At 53.1% G+C, this 22,002-nt stretch overlaps 1 protein-coding gene across 1 annotated transcript in view; it reads left to right on the top strand.

The window, feature by feature from the left end:
- Positions 1 to 22,002, top strand: part of LOC142907466 (intermembrane lipid transfer protein VPS13A-like) — a 42,812-nt gene that overhangs the window by 9,366 nt on the left and 11,444 nt on the right. Inside the window, exons 2-4 of the mRNA XM_076057015.1 lie at positions 1,814 to 1,928; positions 18,704 to 18,798; positions 19,661 to 19,778. Coding sequence (XP_075913130.1) covers positions 1,814 to 1,928; positions 18,704 to 18,798; positions 19,661 to 19,778 — 328 coding nt within the window. The remainder of the gene's footprint in view (positions 1 to 1,813; positions 1,929 to 18,703; positions 18,799 to 19,660; positions 19,779 to 22,002) is intronic.

Here is a 22,002-nt window from a genome sequence, read left to right as displayed (position 1 = left end):
TGTGTGTGAGTGTGTGTTTGTGTGGGTGGGTGTGTGTGTGTGAGTGTGTGAGTGTGTGTGTGTGTGAGTGTGTGTGTGTGGGTGTGTGTGAGTGTGTGTTTGTGTGGGTGGGTGGGTGTGTGTGTGTGAGTGTGTGAGTGTGTGTGTGTGAGGGTGTGTGTGTGGGTGTGTGTGTGAGTGTGTGTTTGTGTGGGTGGGTGTGTGTGTGTGAGTGTGTGAGTGTGTGTGTGTGAGTGTGTGGGTGTGTGTGTGAGTGTGTGTGTATGTGTGGGTGTGTGTGTGTGGTGTGTGTCTGTGTGTGAGTGTGTATGTGTGTCACACTGTGTCTGTGTGTGTGTGACTGTGTGTATGTGTGTCACACTGTGTGTGTCTGTGTGTGTGTCACACTGTGTGTGTGTGTGACACTGTGTGTGTGTGACTGTGTGTGTGTGACACTGTGTGTGTGTGACACTGTGTATGTGTGTGTGACACTGTGTGACACTGTGTGTGTGTGACACTGTGTGTGTGTGTGACACTGTGTGTGTGTGACACTGTGTATGTGTGTGTGACACTGTGTGACACTGTGTGTGTGTGACACTGTGTGTGTGTGCTGCAGGGTGGCTGAGTCTGTGGAGGTGTACAGGGTGCATCCTGACTGTGTGTGTGTGTGACACTGTGTGTGTGTGTATGTGTCTGTGTGTGTGTGTGACACTGTGTGACTGTGTGTGTTTGTGTGACACTGTGTGTGTGTGTGACACTGTGTGTGTGTGACTGTGTGTGTGTGTGTGACACTGTGTGTGTGTGTGTCTGTATGTGTGTGTGACACTGTGTGTGTGTGTGACACTGTGTGTGTGTGGGGAGCGATAGTGTAGCGGTTAGCGCGCTGCGCTATGAACCTGGCGACCCGGGTTCGATTCCCGCTCACGGCCAACACCAGTGACGATTATCTGAACCGGTCCCGGGCCTCCCCTAGGTCGACTCAGCCTCAAATGAGTACCTGGTGCGGTGTGTAAACATCGTCACTAGGGAGACAAAGGCGGTCGGGCGTGGTGCTGGCCACCCACCTCCTCGTGTACCGTTCCGGCCTTCATAGGTGCTCGCTAACAGCACTTGCCCCTACAGTCTGTTAAGGCTATACGGGGGATCTTTGTCTTTGTCTTTGTGTGTGACACTGTGTGACACTGTGTGTGTGTGTGACACTGTCTGTGTGTGACACTGTGTGTGACACTGTGTGTGACACTGTGTGTGTGACACTGTGTGTGTGACACTGTGTGTGTGTGTGTGACACTGTGTGTGTGACACTGTGTGTGTGTGACACTGTGTGTGTGTGTGACACTGTGTGTGTGTGACACTGTGTGTGTGTGACACTTCACGTGGCCTCAGGGTGCACATAGCCTGGCACAAGCGTCGTGGTGACGTCACCGCCACTTAGTGGCGAATGGCGGTTGTTGTTGTTGTTGTTGTGTGTGACACTGTGTGTGTGTGTGACACTGTGTGTGTGTGTGTGACACTGTGTGTGTGTGTGTTTGCCACTGTGTGTGTGTCACTGTGTGTGTGTGTCTGTGTGTGTGTGTGTGTCACTGTGTGTGTGTGTGTGCTGCAGGGTGGCTGAGTCTGTGGAGGAGGTGTACAGGGTTCGTCCTGACTGTGTGTCTGTGTGACACTGTGTGTGTGTGACACTGTGTGTGTGTGACACTGTGTGTGTGTGTGACACTGTGTGTGTGTGTGTGTGACACTGTGTGTGTGACACTGTGTGTGTGTGTGTGTGACACTGTGTGTGTGACACTGTGTGTGTGTGTGTGACACTGTGTCTGTGTGTGTGTGTGTGCTGCAGGGTGGCTGAGTCTGTGGAGGAGGTGTACAGGGTTCGTCCTCCGCGCGTCATTCACCCTGACGGACTTGTCCGTCCCTACTGCCTGCGCGAGAGCACGGGGAACCAAGTGCTGCAGGTACATGCATGCACCTAGCCTGGCACGGAGACGCACACGCTCGCTCGCTCACTCGCTCACTGACTCACTCACTCACCCACTTACTCACTCGCACACTCACTCACTCGCACACCCACTCACCCACTCACTCACCCACCCACTCACCCACCCACTCACCCACTCACCCACTCACTCACTCGCTCACTTACTCACTCACTCACCCACTCACTCACTCGCACACTCACTCACTCGCACACTCACTCAGTCACTCACTCACCCACTCACTCACTCACCCACTCACTCACTCACCCACTCACTCGCTCAGTCACTCACTCACTCACTCACCCACTCACTCGCTCACTCACCCACTCACTCACTCAGTCACTCACTCACTCACTCACCCACCCACTCACTCACTCACCCACTCACTCACTCAGTCACTCACTCACGCACCCACTCACTCAGTCGCTCACTCACTCATTCACTCACTCAGTCACTCACTCACTTACTCGCTCTCTTACTCTGTCACTCGCTCAGTCGCCCACTCACTCCCTCGCTCACTCACTCACCCACTCAGTCACTCACCCGTTCACTCACTCATCCGCTACATCACCCCCTCATTCACCAACCCGCTGACCCACTCACTCACCCACTCAATCACACAAACACACTTTACCTCGCTATGAGTCTATGGGTCTCTGTGTGTGGTGAGTCTCTGTGTGGTGAGTCTATGGCTCTGTGGTGAGTCTATGGGTCTCTGTGTGTGGTGAGTCTCTGTGTGGTGAGTCTATGGGTCTCTGTGTGTGGTGAGTCTCTGTGTGGTGAGTCTATGAGTCTCTCTGTGTGTGTGTGAGTCTGTGGGTCTGTGTGTGTGTGATGAGTCCATGGGTCTCTGTGTGTGGTGAGTCTTTGTGTGGTGAGTCTATGGGTCTCTGTGTGTGGTGAGTCTCTGTGTGTGGTGAGTCTATGGGTATCTGTGTGTGGTGAGTCTCTGTGTGGTGAGTCTATGGGTTTCTGTGATGAGTCTATGGGTCTCTGTGTGTGGTGAGTCTATGGCTCTGTGATGAGTCTATGGGTCTCTGTGTGTGGTGAGTCTGTGTGTGGTGAGTCTATGGCTCTGTGATTAGTCTATGGGTCTCTGTGTGTGGTGAGTCTCTGTGTGGTGAGTCTATGGGGTTCTGTGGTGAGTCTATGGGTCTCTGTATGTGGTGAGTCTGTGGGTCTCTGTGTGTGGTGAGTCTCTGTGTGGTGAGTCTATGGGTTTCTGTAATGAGTCTATGGGTCTCTGTGTGTGGTGAGCCTCTGTGTGGTGAGTCTGTGGGTCTCTGTGTGTGGTGAGTCTCTGTGTGGTGAGTCTATGAGTCTCTGTGTGGTGAATCTGTGGGTCTCTGTGTGTGTCTCTGTGTGGTGAGTCTATGAGTCTGTGTGTGTGGTGAGTCTCTGTGTGGTGAGTCTATGAGTCTCTGTGTGGTGAGTCTGTGGGTCTCTGTGTGTGGTGAGTCTCTGTGTGGTGAGTCTATGGGTCTGTGTGTGTGGTGAGTCTCTGTGTGGTGAGTCTATGAGTCTCTGTGTGGTGAGTCTGTGGGTCTCTTTGTGTGGTGAGTCTCTGTGTGGTGAGTCTATGAGTCTCTGTGTGTGTGAGTCTATGGGTCTCTGTGTGTGGTGAGTCTCTGTGTGTGAGTCTATGGCTCTGTGGTGAGTCTATGGGTCTCTGTGTGTGGTGAGTCTCTGTGTGGTGAGTCTATGGCTCTGTGATGAGTCTCTATGTGTGTGTGAGTTTATGGGTCTCTGTGGGTGTGGTGAGTCTCTGTGTGTGTGAGTCTCTGTGTGTGGTGAGTCTGTGAGTCTCTCTGTGTCTATGTCGTTGTCTATCTGATTGTGTCTTTCTTTCCATTCCTGCTGCCGTTGAAAGGATTAAAGACACACAGACACACAGACACACACACAGACACACAGACACACACACAGACACAAAGACAAAGACACACACACACTCACACACGGAGACACACACACACAGACACACACACAGACACACACAGACACACACACACATAGACACACACACACAGACACACTCACACAGACAGACACACAGACACACACAGACATACACACACAGACACACACACACATAGACACACACACACGGAGACACACAGACACACACACACACAGACAGAGAACACACAAACACACACACACACAGACACACGCACACACAGACACACACACACAGAGACACACACACATACGAACACACACAGACAAACACACACACAGATACACGCATATACACACACAGACACACACACAGACACACAACAACAACCGCCCTTCGCGACTAAGTGGCGGTGACGTCACCACGACGCTTGTACCAGGCTATGTGCACCTTGAGGCCACGTGAAGTGTTGAACGCCCCGCTGGCAGGAGGTCACGGGGCAGACCCAGGTGCCACGGGTCGACTGACTGAGATGAGTGGCTGATGCACCACCTGTGCCCCCTACTGTGCCAACCTCCTGTGCTTTAGCCACCCGGCGCTCCGCTCGTTATTGTGAGCGTCGCTCCTCCGCCCTCCTTTGTTGTTGGAGGGCGACTGCCTCCAACTGCTCAGTAGCGTCCTTCACGAGCCTCCTCCACAGAGGCCGATCTTGACACCGCTGGTACCAGTCATCGGCAAGTCCACTCAGCTCCACGTCCTCCTGTACCACATCACTCCATCTCTTCTCTAGTCCGTGCCGCGCCCGTTTAGCCCCCTTGATCCGGCCGAACAAAAGCTGTTTCGGCATGCGGTGGCTGGGCAGGCGGGCTACATGACCCAGCCAACGCAGCCTTGCCTGTCGGAGGAGCTCACGGATGGGACCTTGCCCAGATCTTTCAAGGATTTGTGAACTCCTCACACAATCCAGCCTGGTTAAACCCAGGATGGATCGTAGGCAGGCCAGCCTAAATGTTTCTAACCGGCGAAGATGTTCCATTAGGGGGGTCCACATTTCGCAAGCGTAGAGAAGGGAGGGAATGACCGTGGCCGAGAAGACCTGAAGCTTAGTGCGGAGCGACAGACCAGGTAGCTTCCACACAGCGTTACGCAACCGATGAAAAGATATTGCCGCTCGACTGATTCGGAGTGAGACCTCTGCTGTTAAACTGGAGCCAGTCATAAGCACACTGCCCAGGTATGGGAAACTCTCCACTCTCTCCACAACTGCCCCATCACCGATTGGGAGTTGTGGGGGTGGAGTGTCCGATGGTACAAAATACCCAGGCAGGTGCTTAGTTTTGGTGGGGCTGATGGTAAGGCCCCACCTCTTAGTGGCACGCTCCAGTCTCAGCAGCAGCGTCTCCAACTCCTCCTCTGACTGAGCAGCTATTACCAAATCATCGGCATACATAACGTGTTTGAGCAATAGGGAGCCATCCCCTGACCACACCCGGGCATCGATCAGCCTCCTTTTATATCTGTACCAAATGGAGTTTCCCCCGGTACAGCTATTGAAGGTTTCACGAACTACATGGTCAAAATAGATGTTAAATAATGTGGGAGCCAGAGGACATCCCTATCGCACCCCAAGGTATACAGGGAATGGCTCTGACTCCCGGCCACGTAGTTTTACCCGGGCCCGCTCACCATCATGAAGGTCCTTAATGATCATGAGCAGAGGGTCAGGGACTCCAAAAGCACGAAAAACAACCCAGAGCCCAGGCCAACTGATGGTATCATAGGCCTTGACCAGGTCAATAAAGCAGAGATGTAGGTCTTGTTGGAATTCCCTACTCTTCTGCTGTAGCAGACGGACAGAAAATATGGCATCTGTGCAGGACCGCCCTTTCCGGAAACCGCATTGGGGCTCCGCAAGCCTCTCCTCAGCGTGCCTGGCAAGGCGATGTTGAATAATCCTTGCCAGGACCTTTCCCGGCACACTGAGGAGTGAGATGCCCCTGTAGTTGTTACAGTCTGTGCGGTCCCCCTTCTTAAAGAGGGGGACCACCAGGGCATCCTTCCAATCCTGCGGAACCCGTTCAGTGGTCCAGACTGTTGCTATGATGTCATATAGGCCAGTCTGTGCACAAACGCTACCCTCCCTCAGCATTTCGCTTGGGAGATCATCTCTGCCCGCTGCTTTTCCTGGTCTCAGACTCCAGATCGCCTTCAGTACTTCCTCAACAGATGGCACCTCAGCCAGCCACTCACAGGGGGTGACTTCTTCCAATATTTGAGGCACCGCAGCCTCAGCAGGGTCATCCCCACTTTGTGCCACGATGTTTTCCTGGCTGAGGGATTTCCCCTACCCCAGGACCTCACAGAAATGCTCAGCAAATCTGCAAAACTGTTCCTGGGGGTCGGAGATTGTATCACCGTTTTTTCCCCTAATCATGGTAATAGGTGTGGTGCTGCAGGTTACTTTTTTGATGGAGTTAAATAGAGATTTGTGATCACGGGCCACTGAGGCAGACTCCATCTCCTCAGCAACCCGCGACCACCACCCATCCTTGCAGCGCCTCACGGCTCTCCGAACCTCCGAGCGAAGGCTGCGGTAAGCCTCCTCATTCTCTGACGTGGGATTCTGTAGCCGATGAAAGTGGGCCTGTCGCTTTTTCTCAACTATCCTGAACACCTCCTCTGTCAGCCAGGGTCTCTGGGGAGGTCTGGACCGCGCACCCAAAGCAGCCATTGCAGCTGCATGAGTCACAGTCCTAAACCTCGCCCATTTACCCTCGACATCAGGAGGAGTCGGGGACGATGCCAATCCCAGCCGCAAGCGATGATGAAATTCTCGCTTGCAACTTTCATCAGATAACTGAGACCAGGCCACTTTAGGTCGGAATGGGGTCCTGGGTGTACACCCACCAGCGGAGTGGAAGAATGGCAGGCGCATCTTACAGATGACTAGTCGATGGTCAGAGGGCAGATCAGCTCCACGGTAGGTCCTGGTGTCAAGGACATGAGCTCGCATCCGCTGGTCCGTCACTATGTAGTCCAGCAGATGTTCTTGCTTGGACCCGGCATGCATCCATGATGTTGTGTGGATGCGCCGATGCCGGAAGAGCGTGTTGGTAATTTACAAGCCCATGGGCTGCACAAAAATCTAGCAGCCTCCTACCGTTGTTATTGAGCTGATCTGGCCCATGCCTTCCAATGACTCCAGACCAGGTGCCAGTATCATGACCAACTCGGGCATTGAAGTCACCTAACAAGATGACTCTGTCCCGAGGGGCCACTTTAGCCAGCACCTGTGACAGGAGGTCATAGAAGGCATCTGACTCATCGGCTTTGTCTGCATCCCTCCACGGATGTTCGTCTTCGGTGGGGGCATAAGTAACCACGACCACCATTCCTCGCCTCCAGTTGATGGGAAGGCGAGCCCAAAGTAGCCTGGGGCTTACAGCTTCCCACACCTCACCACCACGCTCCCACGCCCCCTTCATTCTTTTGTTCAGAAGTAGAGCCACACCCTGTTGTTTGGCAGTCTGCTGCCCCGAGTAGAGGACTGTCCACCCCTCATGGTGGCAGGAGCCAGAGCCGGTCCACCGGACCTCCTGAATGCCACAGAGATCCAGTCGGTACCGGTCCAGCTCCCGACAGAGGAGTGGCAGCCTCTCCTCCGCAGTGAGCGTTCGAACATTCCACGTGGCCACACGAAGTGGCTTTTCGTTGTTTCTGGAGGAGCCCCGAGGGTAGAGATTCAATCTCTTGGCTCCGCCAATTGGGGTTTGGCCAGGAGTTGTCATAGACGCCTGTCCCCCCGGGGCCCCCGGCACAAGCTTATTAGTTAGATATTTAACTCGTGGTTTAGTGGTAATTAATTGAAGGTGGAGGGGTTACCAGCCCCTCGCACCTGTCCAGAGCCCCCGTTTAGCCTCTGTGGTGGTCACAGATGCCATGAGGGGAGGAGCCAATCGGAATTGGCCCTCCCCCCACAGCACTGTCCACGACAGAGTTGCCCGTCCGGCACCGCGAGGAGCTAGGGGGTTGTTTTGCCGGACACACACACACAGACAGACAAAGACACACACAGACACATACACACAGACAGACACATACACACAGACACACACACAGACACACAGACACACACACAGACACACACACAAAGATCCCCCGTATAGTCTTAACAGACTGTAGGGGCAAGTGCTATTAGCGAGCACCTATGAAGGCCGGAACGGTACATGAGGGGGTGGGTGGCCAGCACCACGCCCGACCGCCTTTGTCTCCCCAGTGGCAATGTTTACACACCGCACCAGGTACTCATTTGAGGCTAAGTCGACCTAGTGGAGGCCCGGGACCGGTTCAGATAATTGTCACTGGTGTTGACCGTGAGCGGGAATCGAACCCGGGTCAACCAGGTTTATAGCGCAACGTAGCGCTAACCGCTACACTATCTCTCCCCACACACACTGACACACACACAGTGACACACACACAGTCACACACACACAACAACAACAACCGCCATTCGCCACTAAGTGGTGGTGACGTCACCACGACGCTTGTGCCAGGCTATGTGCACCCTGAGGCCACGTGAAGTGTCGAACGCCCGCTGGCAGGAGGTCACGGGGCAGACTCAGGTGCCACGGGTCGACTGACTGAGATGACTGGCTGATGCATCACCTGTGCCCCCTACTGTGCCAACCTGCTGTGCTTTAGCCACCCGGCGCTCCGCTCGTTGTTCTGAGCGTCGCTCCTCCGCCCTCCGTTGTTGTTGGAGGGCGGCTGCCTCCAACTGCCCAGTAGCATCCTTCACGAGCCTCCTCCACAGAGGCCGATCTTGACACCGCTGGTACCAGTCATCGGCAAGTCCACTCAGCTCCACGTCCTCCTGTACCACATCACTCCATCTCTTCTCTAGCCTGTGCCGCGCCCGCTTAGCTCCCTCAATCCGGCCAAACAAAAGCTGTTTCGGCATGCGGTGGCTGGGCATGCTGGCTACATGACCCAGCCATCGCAGCCTTGCCTGCCGGAGGAGCTCACCGATGGGACCCTGCCCAGATCTTTCAAGGATTTGTGAGCTCCTCACACAATCCAGTCTGGTTAAACCCAGGATGGATCGTAGGCAGGCCAGCCTAAATGTTTCTAACCGGCGAAGATGTTCCATTAGGGGGGTCCACGTTTTGCAAGCGTAGAGAAGGGAGGGAATGACCGTGGCCGAGAAGACCTGAAGCTTAGTGCGGAGCGACAGACCAGGTAGCTTCCACACAGCGTTACGCAACCGATGAAAAGATATTGCCGCTCGACTGATTCGGAGTGAGACCTCTGCTGTTAAACTGGAGCCAGTCATAAGCACACTGCCCAGGTATGGGAAACTCTCCACTCTCTCCACAACTGCCCCATCACCGATTGGGAGTTGTGGGGGTGGAGTGTCCGATGGTACAAAATACCCAGGCAGGTGCTTAGTTTTGGTGGGGCTGATGGTAAGGCCCCACCTCTTAGTGGCACGCTCCAGTCTCAGCAGCAGCGTCTCCAACTCCTCCTCTGACTGAGCAGCTATTACCAAATCATCAGCATACATAACGTGGTTGAGCAATAGGGAGCCATCCCTTGACCGCACCCGGGCATCGATTAACCTCCCATTATATCTGTACCATATGGAGATTCCCCCGGTACAGCTATTGAAGGCTTCACGAACTACATGGTCAAAATAGATGTTAAATAATGTGGGAGCCAGAGGACATGCCTGTCGCACCCCAAGGTGTACAGGGAATGGCTCTGACTCCCGGCCACGTAGTTTTGCCCGGGCCCGCTCACCATCATGAAGGTCCTTAATGATCGTGAGCAGAGGGTCAGGTACTCCAAAAGCACGAAGAACGACCCAGAGCCCAGGCCTACTGATGGTATCATAGGCCTTGACCAGGTCAATAAAGCAGAGATGTAGGTCTTGTTGGAATTCCCTAAAGCTCTGCTGTAGCAGACGGACAGAAAATATGGCATCTGTGCAGGACCGCCCTTTCCTGAAACCGCATTAGGGCTCCGCAAGCCTCTCCTCAGCATGCCTGGCAAGGCGATGCTGAATCATCCTTGCCAGGACCTTTCCCGTCACACTGAGGAGTGAGATGCCCCTGTAGTTGTTACAGTCTGTGCGGTCCCCCTTCTTCAAAAGGGGGACCACCAGGGCATCCTTCCAATCCTTCGGAACCCGTCCAGTGGTCCACACTGTTGTTATCATGTCATATAGGGCAGTCTGTGCACAAACGCCACCCTCCCTCAGCATTTCGCTTGGGAGATCATCTCTGCCCGCTGCCTTTCCTGGTCTCAGACTCCGGATCACCTTCAATACTTCCTGAGCAGATGGCACCTCAGCCAGCCACTCACAGGGGGTGACTTCTTCCAATATTTGAGGCACCGCAGCCTCAGCAGGGTCATCCTCACTTTGTGCCACGATGTTTTCCTGGCTGAGGGATTTTCCCTCCCCCGGGACCTCACAGAAATGCTCAGGAAATCTGCAAACCTGTTCCTGGGGTAATAGGTGTGGCGCTGCAGGTTACTTTTTTGATGGAGTTTAATAGAGATTTGTGATCACGGGCCACTGAGGCAGACTCCATCTCTTCAGCAACCCGCGACCACCACCCATCCTTGCAGCGCCTCACGGCTCTCCGAACCTCCGAGCGAAGGCTGCGGTAAGCCTCCTCATTCTCTGACGTGGGATTCTGTAGCCGATGACAGTGGGCCTGTCGCTTTTTCTCAACCATCCTGAACACCTCCTCTGTCAGCCAGGGTCTCTGGGGAGGTCTGGACCGCGTACCCAAAGCAGCCATTGCAGCTGCATGAGTCACAGTCCTAAACCTCGCCCATTTACCCTCGACATCAGGAGGAGTCGGGGACGATGCCAATCCCAGCCGCAAGCGATGATGAAATTCTCGCTTGCAACTTTCATCAGATAACTGAGACCAGGCCACTTTATGTTGGAATGGGTCCTGGGTGTACACCCACCACCGGAGTGGAAGAATGGCAGGCGCATCTTACAGATAACTAGTCGATGGTCAGAGGGCAGATCAGCTCCACGGTAGGTCCTGGTGTCAAGGACATGGACTCTCATTCGCTGGTCCGTCACTATGTAGTCCAGCAGATGTTCTTGCTTGGACCCGGCATGCATCCATGATGTTGTGTGGATGCGCCGATGCCGGAACAGCGTGTTGGTAATTACAAGCCCATGGGCTGCACAAAAATCTAGCAGCCTCCTACCGTTGTTATTGAGCTGATCTGGCCCATGCCCTCCAATCACTCCAGACCAGGTGCCAGTACCATGACCAACTCGGGCATTGAAGTCACCCAACATGATTACTCTATCCCGAGGGGCCACTTTAGCCAGCACCTGTGACAGGAGGTCATGAAAGGCATCTGACTCATCGGCTTTGCCTGCATCCCTCCACGGATGTTCATCTTCGGTTGGGGCATAAGTAACCACGACCACCATTCCTCGCCTCCGGTTGATGGGAAGGCGAGCCCAAAGTAGCCTGGGGCTTACAGCTTCCCACACCTCACCGCCACGCTCCCACGCCCCCTTCATTCTTTTGTTCAAAAGAAAACCCACACCCTGTTTTTTGGCAGTCTGCTGCCCCGAGTAGAGGACTGTCCACCCCTCATGGTGGGAGGAGCCAGAGCCGGTCCACCGGACCTCCTGAATGCCGCATAGATCCAGGCGGTACCGGTCCAGCTCCCGACATAGGTGTGGCAGCCTCTCCTCTGCAGTGAGCGTTCGAACATTCCACGTGGCCACCCGTAGTGGCTTTTGTTGTTTCTGGAGTAGCCCCGAGGGTAGGTATTCAATCTCCTGGCTCCGCCAATTGGGGTTTGGCCAGGAGATGTCATAGACGCCTGGCCCCCCGGGGCCTCCGGCACAAGCTTATTAGTTACATATTTCAGTTTAACTCGTGGTTTCGTGGTAATTAATTGAAGGTGGAGGGGTTACCAGCCCCTCGCACCCGTCCAGAGCCCCCGTTTAGCCCCTGTGGTGGACACATATGCCATGAGGGGAGGAGCCAATCAAAATTGGATCTCCCCCCACAGCACTGTCCACGACAGAGTTACCCGTCCGGCACCGCGAGGAGGTAGGGGGTTGTTTTGCCGTGGTATCATCACACACACACACAGACACACACACACAAAGACACACACGCACAAAGATACACACACACAGACACACACACAGACACACACACAGACAGACACACACACTGACACACACACTGACACACACACAGACACACAACAACAACAACCGCCATTCGCCACTATGTGGCGGTGACGTCACCACGACGCTTGTGCCAGGCTATGTGCACCCTGAGGCCACGTGAAGTGTCGAACGCCCGCTGGCAGGAGGTCACGGGGCAGACCCAGGTGCCACGGGTCGACTGACTGAGATGACTGAGATGACTGGCTGATGCACCACCTGTGCCCCCTACTGTGCCAACCCGCTGTGCTTTAGCCACCCGGCGCTCCGCTCGTTGTTGTGAGCGTCGCTCCTCCGCCCTCCGTTGTTGTTGGAGGGCGACTGCCTCCAACTGCCCAGTAGCATCCTTCATGAGCCTCCTCCACAGAGGCCGATCTTGACACCGCTGGTACCAGTCATCGGCAATTCCACTCAGCTCCACGCCCTCCTGTACCACATCACTCCATCTCTTCTCTAGCCTGTGCCGCGCCCGCTTTGCCCCCTCAATCCGGCCGAACAAAAGCTGTTTCGGCATGCGGTGGCTGGACATGCGGGCTACATGACCCAGCCATCGCAGCCTTGCCCGCCGGAGGAGCTCACCAATGGGACCTTGCCCAGATCTTTCAAGGATTTGTGAGCTCCTCACACAATCCAGTCTGGTTAAACCCAGGATGGACCGTAGGCAGGCCAACCTAAATGTTTCTAACCGGCGAAGATGTTCCATTAGGGGGGTCCACGTTTCGCAAGCGTAGAGAAGCGAGGGAATGGCCGTTGCCGAGAAGACCTGAAGCTTAGTGCGGAGCGACAGACCAGGTAGCTTCCACACAGCGTTACGCAACTGATGAAAAGATATTTCCGCTCGACTGATTCGGAGTGAGACCTCTGCTGTTAAACTGGAGCTAGTCATAAGCACACTGCCCAGGTATGGGAAACTCTCCACTCTCTCCACAACTGCTCCATCACCGATTGGGAGTTGTGGGGGTGGAGTGTCCGATGGTACAAAATACCCAGGCAGGTGCTTAGTTTTGGTGGGGCTGATGGTAAGGCCCCACACACAGACAGACACAGACACACACAGACACACACGCACAGACACACACACACACAGACACACACACACAGACACACAGACACACACACACGGACACACACACACAGACACACAGACACACACAGACACAACAACAACAACAACCGCCATTCGCCACTAAGTGGCGGTGACGTCACCACGACGCTTGTGCCAGGCTATGTGCACCCTGAGGCCACGTGAAGTGTCGAACGCCCGCTGGCAGGAGGTCACGGGGCAGACCCAGGTGCCACGGGTCGACTGACTGAGATGACTGGCTGATGCACCACCTGTGCCCCCTACTGTGCCAACCTGCTGTGCTTTAGCCACCCGGCGCTCCGCTCGCTGTTGTGAGCGTCGCTCCTCCGCCCTCCGTTGTTGTTGGAGGGCGACTGCCTCCAACTGCCCAGTAGCATCCTTCACGAGCCTCCTCCACAGAGGCCGATCTTGACACCGCTGGTACCAGTCATCGGCAAGTCCACTCAGCTCCACGTCCTCCTGTACCACATCACTCCATCTCTTCTCTAGCCCGTGCCGCGCCCGCTTAGCCCCCTCAATCCGGCCAAACAAAAGCTGTTTCGGCATGCGGTGGCTGGGCATGCGGGCTACATGACCCAGCCATCGCAGCCTTGCCTGCCGGAGGAGCTCACCGATGGGACCCTGCCCAGATCTTTCAAGGATTTGTGAGCTCCTCACACAATCCAGTCTGGTTAAACCCAGGATGGATCGTAGGCAGGCCAGCCTAAATGTTTCTAACCGGCGAAGATGTTCCATTAGGGGGGTCCACGTTTCGCAAGCGTAGAGAAGGGAGGGAATGACCGTGGCCGAGAAGACCTGAAGCTTAGTGCGGAGCGACAGACCAGGTAGCTTCCACACAGCGTTACGCAACCGATGAAAAGATATTGCCGCTCGACTGATTCGGAGTGAGACCTCTGCTGTTAAACTGGAGCCAGTCATAAGCACACTGCCCAGGTATGGGAAACTCTCCACTCTCTCCACAACTGCCCCATCACCGATTGGGAGTTGTGGGGGTGGAGTGTCCGATGGTACAAAATACCCAGGCAGGTGCTTAGTTTTGGTGGGGCTGATGGTAAGGCCCCACCTCTTAGTGGCACGCTCCAGTTTCAGCAGCAGCGTCTCCAACTCCTCCTCTGACTGAGCAGCTATTACCAAGTCATCAGCATACATAACGTGGTTGAGCAATAGGGAGCCATCCCTTGACCGCACCCGGGCATCGATTAGCCTCCCATTATATCTGTACCATATGGAGATTCCCCCGGTACAGCTATTGAAGGCTTCACGAACTACGTGGTCAAAATAGATGTTAAATAATGTGGGAGCCAGAGGACATCCCTGTCGCACCCCAAGGTGTACAGGGAATGGCTCTGACTCCCGGCCACGTAGTTTTACCCGGGCCCGCTCACCATCATGAAGGTCCTTAATGATCGTGAGCAGAGGGTCAGGTACTCCAAAAGCACGAAGAACGACCCAGAGCCCAGGCCTACTGATGGTATCATAGGCCTTGACCAGGTCAATAAAGCAGAGATGTAGGTCTTGTTGGAATTCCCTACACCTCTGCTGTAGCAGACGGACAGAAAATATGGCATCTGTGCAGGACCGCCCTTTCCTGAAACCGCATTGGGGCTCCGCAAGCCTCTCCTCAGCGTGCCTGGCAAGGCGATGCTGAATAATCCTTGCCAGGACCTTTCCCGGCACACTGAGGAGTGAGATGCCCCTGTAGTTGTTACAGTCTGTGCGGTCCCCCTTCTTAAAAAGGGGGACCACCAGGGCATCCTTCCAATCCTGCGGAACCCGTCCAGTGGTCCAGACTGTTGTTATGATGTCATATAGGGCAGTCTGTGCACAAACGCCACCCTCCCTCAGCATTTCGCTTGGGAGATCATCTCTGCCCGCTGCCTTTCCTGGTCTCAGACTCCGGATCGCCTTCAATACTTCCTCAGCAGATGGCACCTCAGCCAGCCACTCACAGGGGGTGACTTCATCCAATATTTGAGGCACCGCAGCCTCAGCAGGGTCATCCTCACTTTGTGCCACGATGTTTTCCTGGCTGAGGGACTTTCCCTCCCCCAGGATCTCACAGAAATGCTCAGCAAATCTGCGAACCTGTTCCTGGGGGTCGGAAATTGGATCACCGTTTTTTCCCCCAATGATGGCAATAGGTGTGGCGCTGCAGGTTACTTTTTTGATGGAGTTAAATAGAGATTTGTGATCACGGGCCACTGAGGCAGACTCCATCTCCTCAGCAACCCGCGACCACCACCCATCCTTGCAGCGCCTCACGGCTCTCCGAACCTCCGAGCGAAGGCTGCGGTAAGCCTCCTCATTCCCTGACGTGGGATTCTGTAGCCGATGACAGTGGGCCTGTCGCTTTTTCTCAACCATCGTGAACAACTCCTCTGTCATCCAGGGTGTCTGGGGAGGTCTGGACTGCGTACCCAAAGCAGCCATTGCAGCTGCATGAGTCACAGTCCTAAACCTCGCCCATTTACCCTCGACATCAGGAGGAGTCGGGGACGATGCCAATCCCAGCCGCAAGCGATGATGAAATTCTCGCTTGCAACTTTCATCAGATAACTGAGACCAGGCCACTTTAGGTTGGAATGGGGTCCTGGGTGTACACCCACCACCGGAGTGGAAGAATGGCAGGCGCATCTTACAGATGACTAGTCGATGGTCAGAGGGCAGATCAGCTCCACGGTAGGTCCTGGTGTCAAGGACATGGGCTCGCATTCGCTGGTCCGTCACTATGTAATCCAGCAGATGTTCTTGCTTGGACCCGGCATGCATCCATGATGTTGTGTGGATGCGCCGATGCCGGAACAGCGTGTTGGTAATTACAAGCCCATGGGCTGCACAAAAATCTAGCAGCCTCCTACCGTTGTTATTGAGCTGATCTGGCCCATGCCCTCCAATCACTCCAGACCAGGTGCCAGTATCATGACCAACTCGGGCATTGAAGTCACCCAACATGATGACTCTATCCCGAGGGGCCACTTTAGCCAGCACAGACACACACACAGACACACACACAGACACACACACACAGACACAGACACACAGACACACACAGACACAGACACACACACAGACACACACAGACACACACACACACACAGACACACACAGACACACAGACACACACACACACACAGACATTGTTGGGGTTTCCACTTGCATGCTCATGTGTGGTATCTTTTCATATTGTATGGATAATTACCAATACTAAGTGCTTACAATGGATGTCCTTCATTTTAATTAGAGCCTTATCAGTACTATAATTTACAACGGGTATCCTTATGCGCGGTTTCTTTTAGAATATTTAATGCCTATACTTAAGTGTGGTATCCGATCTAAGGGTATAGTATTATCAGTGGTATCATTTTAAATGAGTATCCTTATGCGTGGTATCCTTTCTAAGGGTGTAGTATTATCAGTGGTATGATTTGAAATGGGTATCCTTATGCGTCGTATCCTTTGTGTTATCAGTGGTATAATTTTCATTTGGTATCCGCATGCGTGGTATCCTTCCTAAGGGTGTAGTATTATCAGTGGTATCATTTTAAATGGCTATCCTTATGTGTGGTATGCTTTTTAAGGGTGTTGTGTTAATCAGTGGTATCGTTTTCAATGGGTATCCTTATGTGAGGTATTTTGAAGGGTTTAGTGTTATCAGTGGTATCATTTTCAATGGATATCCTTATGTGTGGTATCCTTTCTAATTGTGCATTATTAGTGGTATCAGATCTGCCATCTTAAGCTTATCGATGTTAGGTTTTCCAATGGCTGGTCTTATCTTAGTTCGATTTAGTGCCATTGATAGGTATCGGTAAATAAACTGGCATTGTAAATGTTACTATTGACCGGGGGAGGTGAATACATTCGCTATGGTGAGTGAGTGGGTGAATGAGTGGGTGAGTGAGTGGGTGAGTGGTTGAGTGGGTGGGTGGGTGAATGAGTGGGTGAGTGGTCGAATGAGTGGGTGGGTGGGTGAGTGGGTGAGTGAGTGAGTGGGTGGGTCGGTGAGTGAGTGGATGAGTGAGTGGGTGAGTGAGTGAGTGGGTGGGTCGGTGAGTGAGTGGGTGAGTGAGTGGGTGAGTGAGTGAGTGGGTGGGTCGGTGAGTGAGTGGATGAGTGAGTGGGTGAGTGAGTGAGTGGGTGGGTCGGTGAGTGAGTGGGTGAGTGAGTGGGTGAGTGAGTGGGTTGGTGAGTGAGTGGGTGAGAGAGTAAGTGGGTGAGTGGGTGGGTGAGTGGTGAGTGAGTGAGTGGGTTGGTGAGTGAGTGGGTGAGTGAGTGAGTGGGTGAGTGAGTGGGTGAGAGAGTTAGTGGGTGAGTGGGTGGGTGAGTGGGTGAGTGGTGAGTGAGTGGGTTGGTGAGTGAGTGGGTGAGTGAGTGGGGGTGAGTGAGTGGGTGAGTGAGTGGGTGGGTTGGTCGGTGAGTGAGTGGGTGGGTGAGTGAGTTAGTGGGTAAGTGAGTGGGTGAGAGAGTGAGTGGGTGAGTGGGTGAGTGAGTGAGTGAGTGGGTGAGTGAGTTGGTCTGTGAGTGGGGGAGTCAGTGAGTGGGTTGGTCTGTGAGTGGGTGGGTGGGTGAGTGAGTGGGTGAGTTAGTGAGTGAGTGAGTGGGTGAGTGAGTGACTGGGTGGGTGAGTGGTGAGTGAGTTAGTGGGTTGGTGAGTGAGTGAGTGGGTGAATGAGTGGGTGAGTGAGTGGGTGAGAGAGTGAGTGGGTGAGTGGGTGGGTGAGTGGTGAGTGAGTGAGTGGGTGAGTGGTGAGTGAGTGAGTGAGTGGGTGAGTGAGTGGGTGGGTGAGTGAGTGGTGGGTGAGTGAGTGAGTGGGTGAGTGAGTGGGTGAGTGAGTGAGTGGGTGGGTGAGTGGTGAGTGAGTGAGTGGGTGAGTGGTGGGTGAGTGAGTGGGTGGGTGAGTGGGTGAGGTGGGTGGGTGGGTGAGTGAGTGAGTGGTGAGTGAGTGAGTGGGTGAGTGAGTGAGTGGGTGAGTGGGTGAGTGAGTGAGTGGGTGAGTGAGTGAGTGGGTGGGTGAGTGAGTGAGTGGGTGAGTGGTGGGTGAGTGGGTGGGTGAGTGAGTGGGTGAGTTGGTGAGTGGGTGGGTGAGTGGGTGAGTGATTGAGTGAGTTAGTGGGTGAGTGGGTGAGTGGGTGAGTGAGTGAGTAGGTTAGTGAGTGGGTGGGTGAGTAAGTGAGTGGGTGAGTGAGTGGTGAGTGAGTGGGTGAGTGAGTGGTGAGTGAGTGGGTGAGTGGTGGGTGAGTGGGTGGGTGAGTGAGTGGGTGAGTTGGTGAGTGGGTGGGTGAGTGGGTGAGTGATTGAGTGAGTTAGTGGGTGAGTGGGTGGGTGGGTGAGTGAGTGAGTAGGTTAGTGAGTGGGTGGGTGAGTAAGTGAGTGGGTGGGTGAGTGAGTGAGTGGTGAGTGAGTGGGTGAGTGAGTGGGTGAGTGGTGAGTGAGTGAGTGGGTGAGTGAGTGGGTGAGTGAGTGGGTGAGTGAGTGAGTGAGTGGTGAGTGAGTGAGTGGTGAGTGAGTGAGTGGGTGACTCACCCCGCTGTCCCACACACCCCAGAGGGTGAGTGGTGGACGCTACGGGATGACTGATGAGTACCGCTCCCACGTGGCTCTGGCTCCCAACATGAAGAAGTCTCTCTTCATCACCAGCAGGTGGGGGTGGTGGTGGTGGTGGTGATGGTGATGGTGGTGATGGTGGTGATGGTGGTGGTGGTGATGGTGGTGGTGAAGGTGGTGCTGATGGTGGTGGTGATGGTGATGGTGGTGATGGTGGTGGTGATGATGGTGATGATGGTGGTGGTGGTGATGGTGGTGATGATGATTATGTTAATGATGATGGTGATGATTGTGATGATGATGATGATGATGTTGATTATGATGATGTTGATGATTATGATGATGGTGATGTTGATGATGGTGATGATGGTAATGATGGTGATTATGTTAATGATGATGATGTTAATGATGATGTTGATGATGATGTTAATGATGTTAATGATGATGTTGATGATGATGTTAATGATGATGATGGTGATGATGAAGTTGATGTTAATGATGGTGATGATGAAGTTGATGTTAGTGATGGTGATGATGATTATGATGATGATGTTGATGATGATGATGGTGATAATGATGTTGATGATGATAATGATGGTGATGATGTTAATGATGATGATGTTAATGATGATGATGATGGTGATGTTGTTAATGATGGTGATGATGATGTTGATGATGTTAATGATGCTGATGATAATGATGTTGATGTTGTTAATTATGTTAATGATGATGATGGTGATGATGATGGTGATGTTGTTAATGATGGTGATAATGATGTTGATGATGATGTTGATGATGATAATGATGGTGATTATGTTAATGATGTTAATGATAATGATGTTAATGATAATGCTGATGATGTTAATGATGGTGATGATGATAATGATGATGATGTTAATGATGTTAATGATGATGTTAATAATGATGATGTTAATAATGATGATGATGGTGATGTCAGGAGGGTGATGTACATCACCAAGGACTTGCTGGACCAGTACAACACTGAGTGGGACCATCCACACGGTGATGTGAAGTCAGCCACTCGCAGCCAGAACACCATCACCATCACCCTCAAGGTAACACCATCATCACCACCACCATCATCACCACCATCACCACCACCATCATCACCACCATCTACACGGTGATGTGAAGTCAACAACTCGCAGCCAGAACACCATCACCATCATCATCACCATCATCATCACCATCATCATCACCATCATCATCACCATCATCATCACCACCATCACCACCATCATCACCACCATCACCATCACCACCATCACCACCACCACCACCATCACCACCATCACCCTCAAGGTAACATCACCATCACCACCATCATCATCATCACCATCACCACCACTATCATCATCACCACCACTATCACCACCATCACCATCATCACCATCATCACCATCACCACCATCATCATCATCATCACCACCATCACCATCATCACCATTACCATCATCATCACCACCATCACCACCATCACCATCATCATCACCATTACCATCATCATCACCATTACCATCATCATCACCACCATCATCACCATCACCACCAATATCACCACCACCACCATCACCATCATCACCACCATCTACACGGTGATGTGAAGTCAACCACTCGCAGCCAGAACACCATCATCATCACCATCATCATCACCATCATCATCACCATCATCATCACCATCATCATCACCACCACCATCAACATCACCACCATAACCATCATCATCACCATCATCATCACCACCATCATCACCACCATCACCACCACCATCAGCACCATCACCACCATCACCACCGTCACCTTCACCACCACCATCACGACCACCACCCCCACCATCACCACCATCACCACCACCACCACCACCCCCACCATCACCACCCCCACCATCACCACCATCACCACCACCATCACCACCATCACCATCACCACCATCACCATCACCACCATCACCACCATCACCATCACCACCACCACCACCCCCACCATCACCACCATCACCATCACCACCACCATCACCACCATCACCACCACCATCACCACCATCGCCACCATCACCACCACCACCATCACCACCATCACCATCACCACCACCACCATCACCACCATCACCACCATCATCACCATCATCACCATCACCACCACCACCACCACCACCATCATCACCACCATCACCACCATCACCACCACCCCGACCATCACCATCACCACCACCACCACCATCACCACCATCACCACCACCACCATCACCACCATCACCACCACCACCATCATCACCATCACCAAAATCACCACCATCACTATCACCAAAATCACCACCATCACCACCACCATCACCACCATCACCACCACCCCCACCATCACCACCACCATCACCACCACCATCACCACCACCATCACCACCATCATCACCATCATCACCACCACCATCACCACCATCACCATCACCACCATCACCACCACCATCACCACCATCACCATCACCACCTTCACCATCACCACCACCATCACCACCATCACCACCACCATCACCACCACCATCACCACCATCACCATCACCACCACCACCATCACCACCATCACCATCACCACCACCATCACCATCACCACCACCATCACCACCATCACCACCACCACCATCACCACCACCATCACCACCACCACCATCACCACCACCCCCACCATCACCACCACCATCACCACCATCACCACCATCACCACCACCATCACCAAAATCACCAACATCACCACCACCATCACCACCATCACCATCATCACCACGATCACCACGATCACATTGACATGTTGTTGATGATGTTGATGATGATGTTGCTGTTGTTGTTGATGTTGTTGATGATGTTGCTGTTGTTGTTGATGTTGTTGATGATGTTGCAGTTGTTGTTGTTGACACTGTTGTTGTTGATGTTGTTGTTGATGTTGACGATGTTGTTGTTGACGATGTTGTTGATGTTGTTGTTGACAATGTTGTTGATGTTGTTGTTGTTGATGTTGTTGATGTTGTTGTTGTTGTTGATGATGTTGTTGATGTTGTTGTTGACGATGTTGTTGTTGTTGACGATGTTGTTGATGTTGTTGTTGACAATGTTGTTGTTGACGATGTTGTTGTTGATGTTGTTGTTGACGATGTTGTTGATGTTGTTGTTGTTGATGTTGTTGATGTTGTTGTTGTTGATGTTGTTGTTGTTGATGTTGTTGATGTTGTTGTTGTTGTTGATGATGTTGTTGATGTTGTTGTTGTTGACGATGTTGTTGATGTTGTTG

Source organism: Petromyzon marinus, chromosome 79 (assembly GCF_048934315.1).
Source record: "Petromyzon marinus isolate PM22_M1 ecotype Great Lakes invasive population chromosome 79, UKy_Petmar_22M1.pri1.0, whole genome shotgun sequence".
NCBI lineage: Eukaryota > Metazoa > Chordata > Hyperoartia > Petromyzontiformes > Petromyzontidae > Petromyzon > Petromyzon marinus.
The sequence above is the reverse complement of the archived record's forward strand: the minus strand, read 5'-3'. Positions and strand labels throughout refer to the sequence as shown.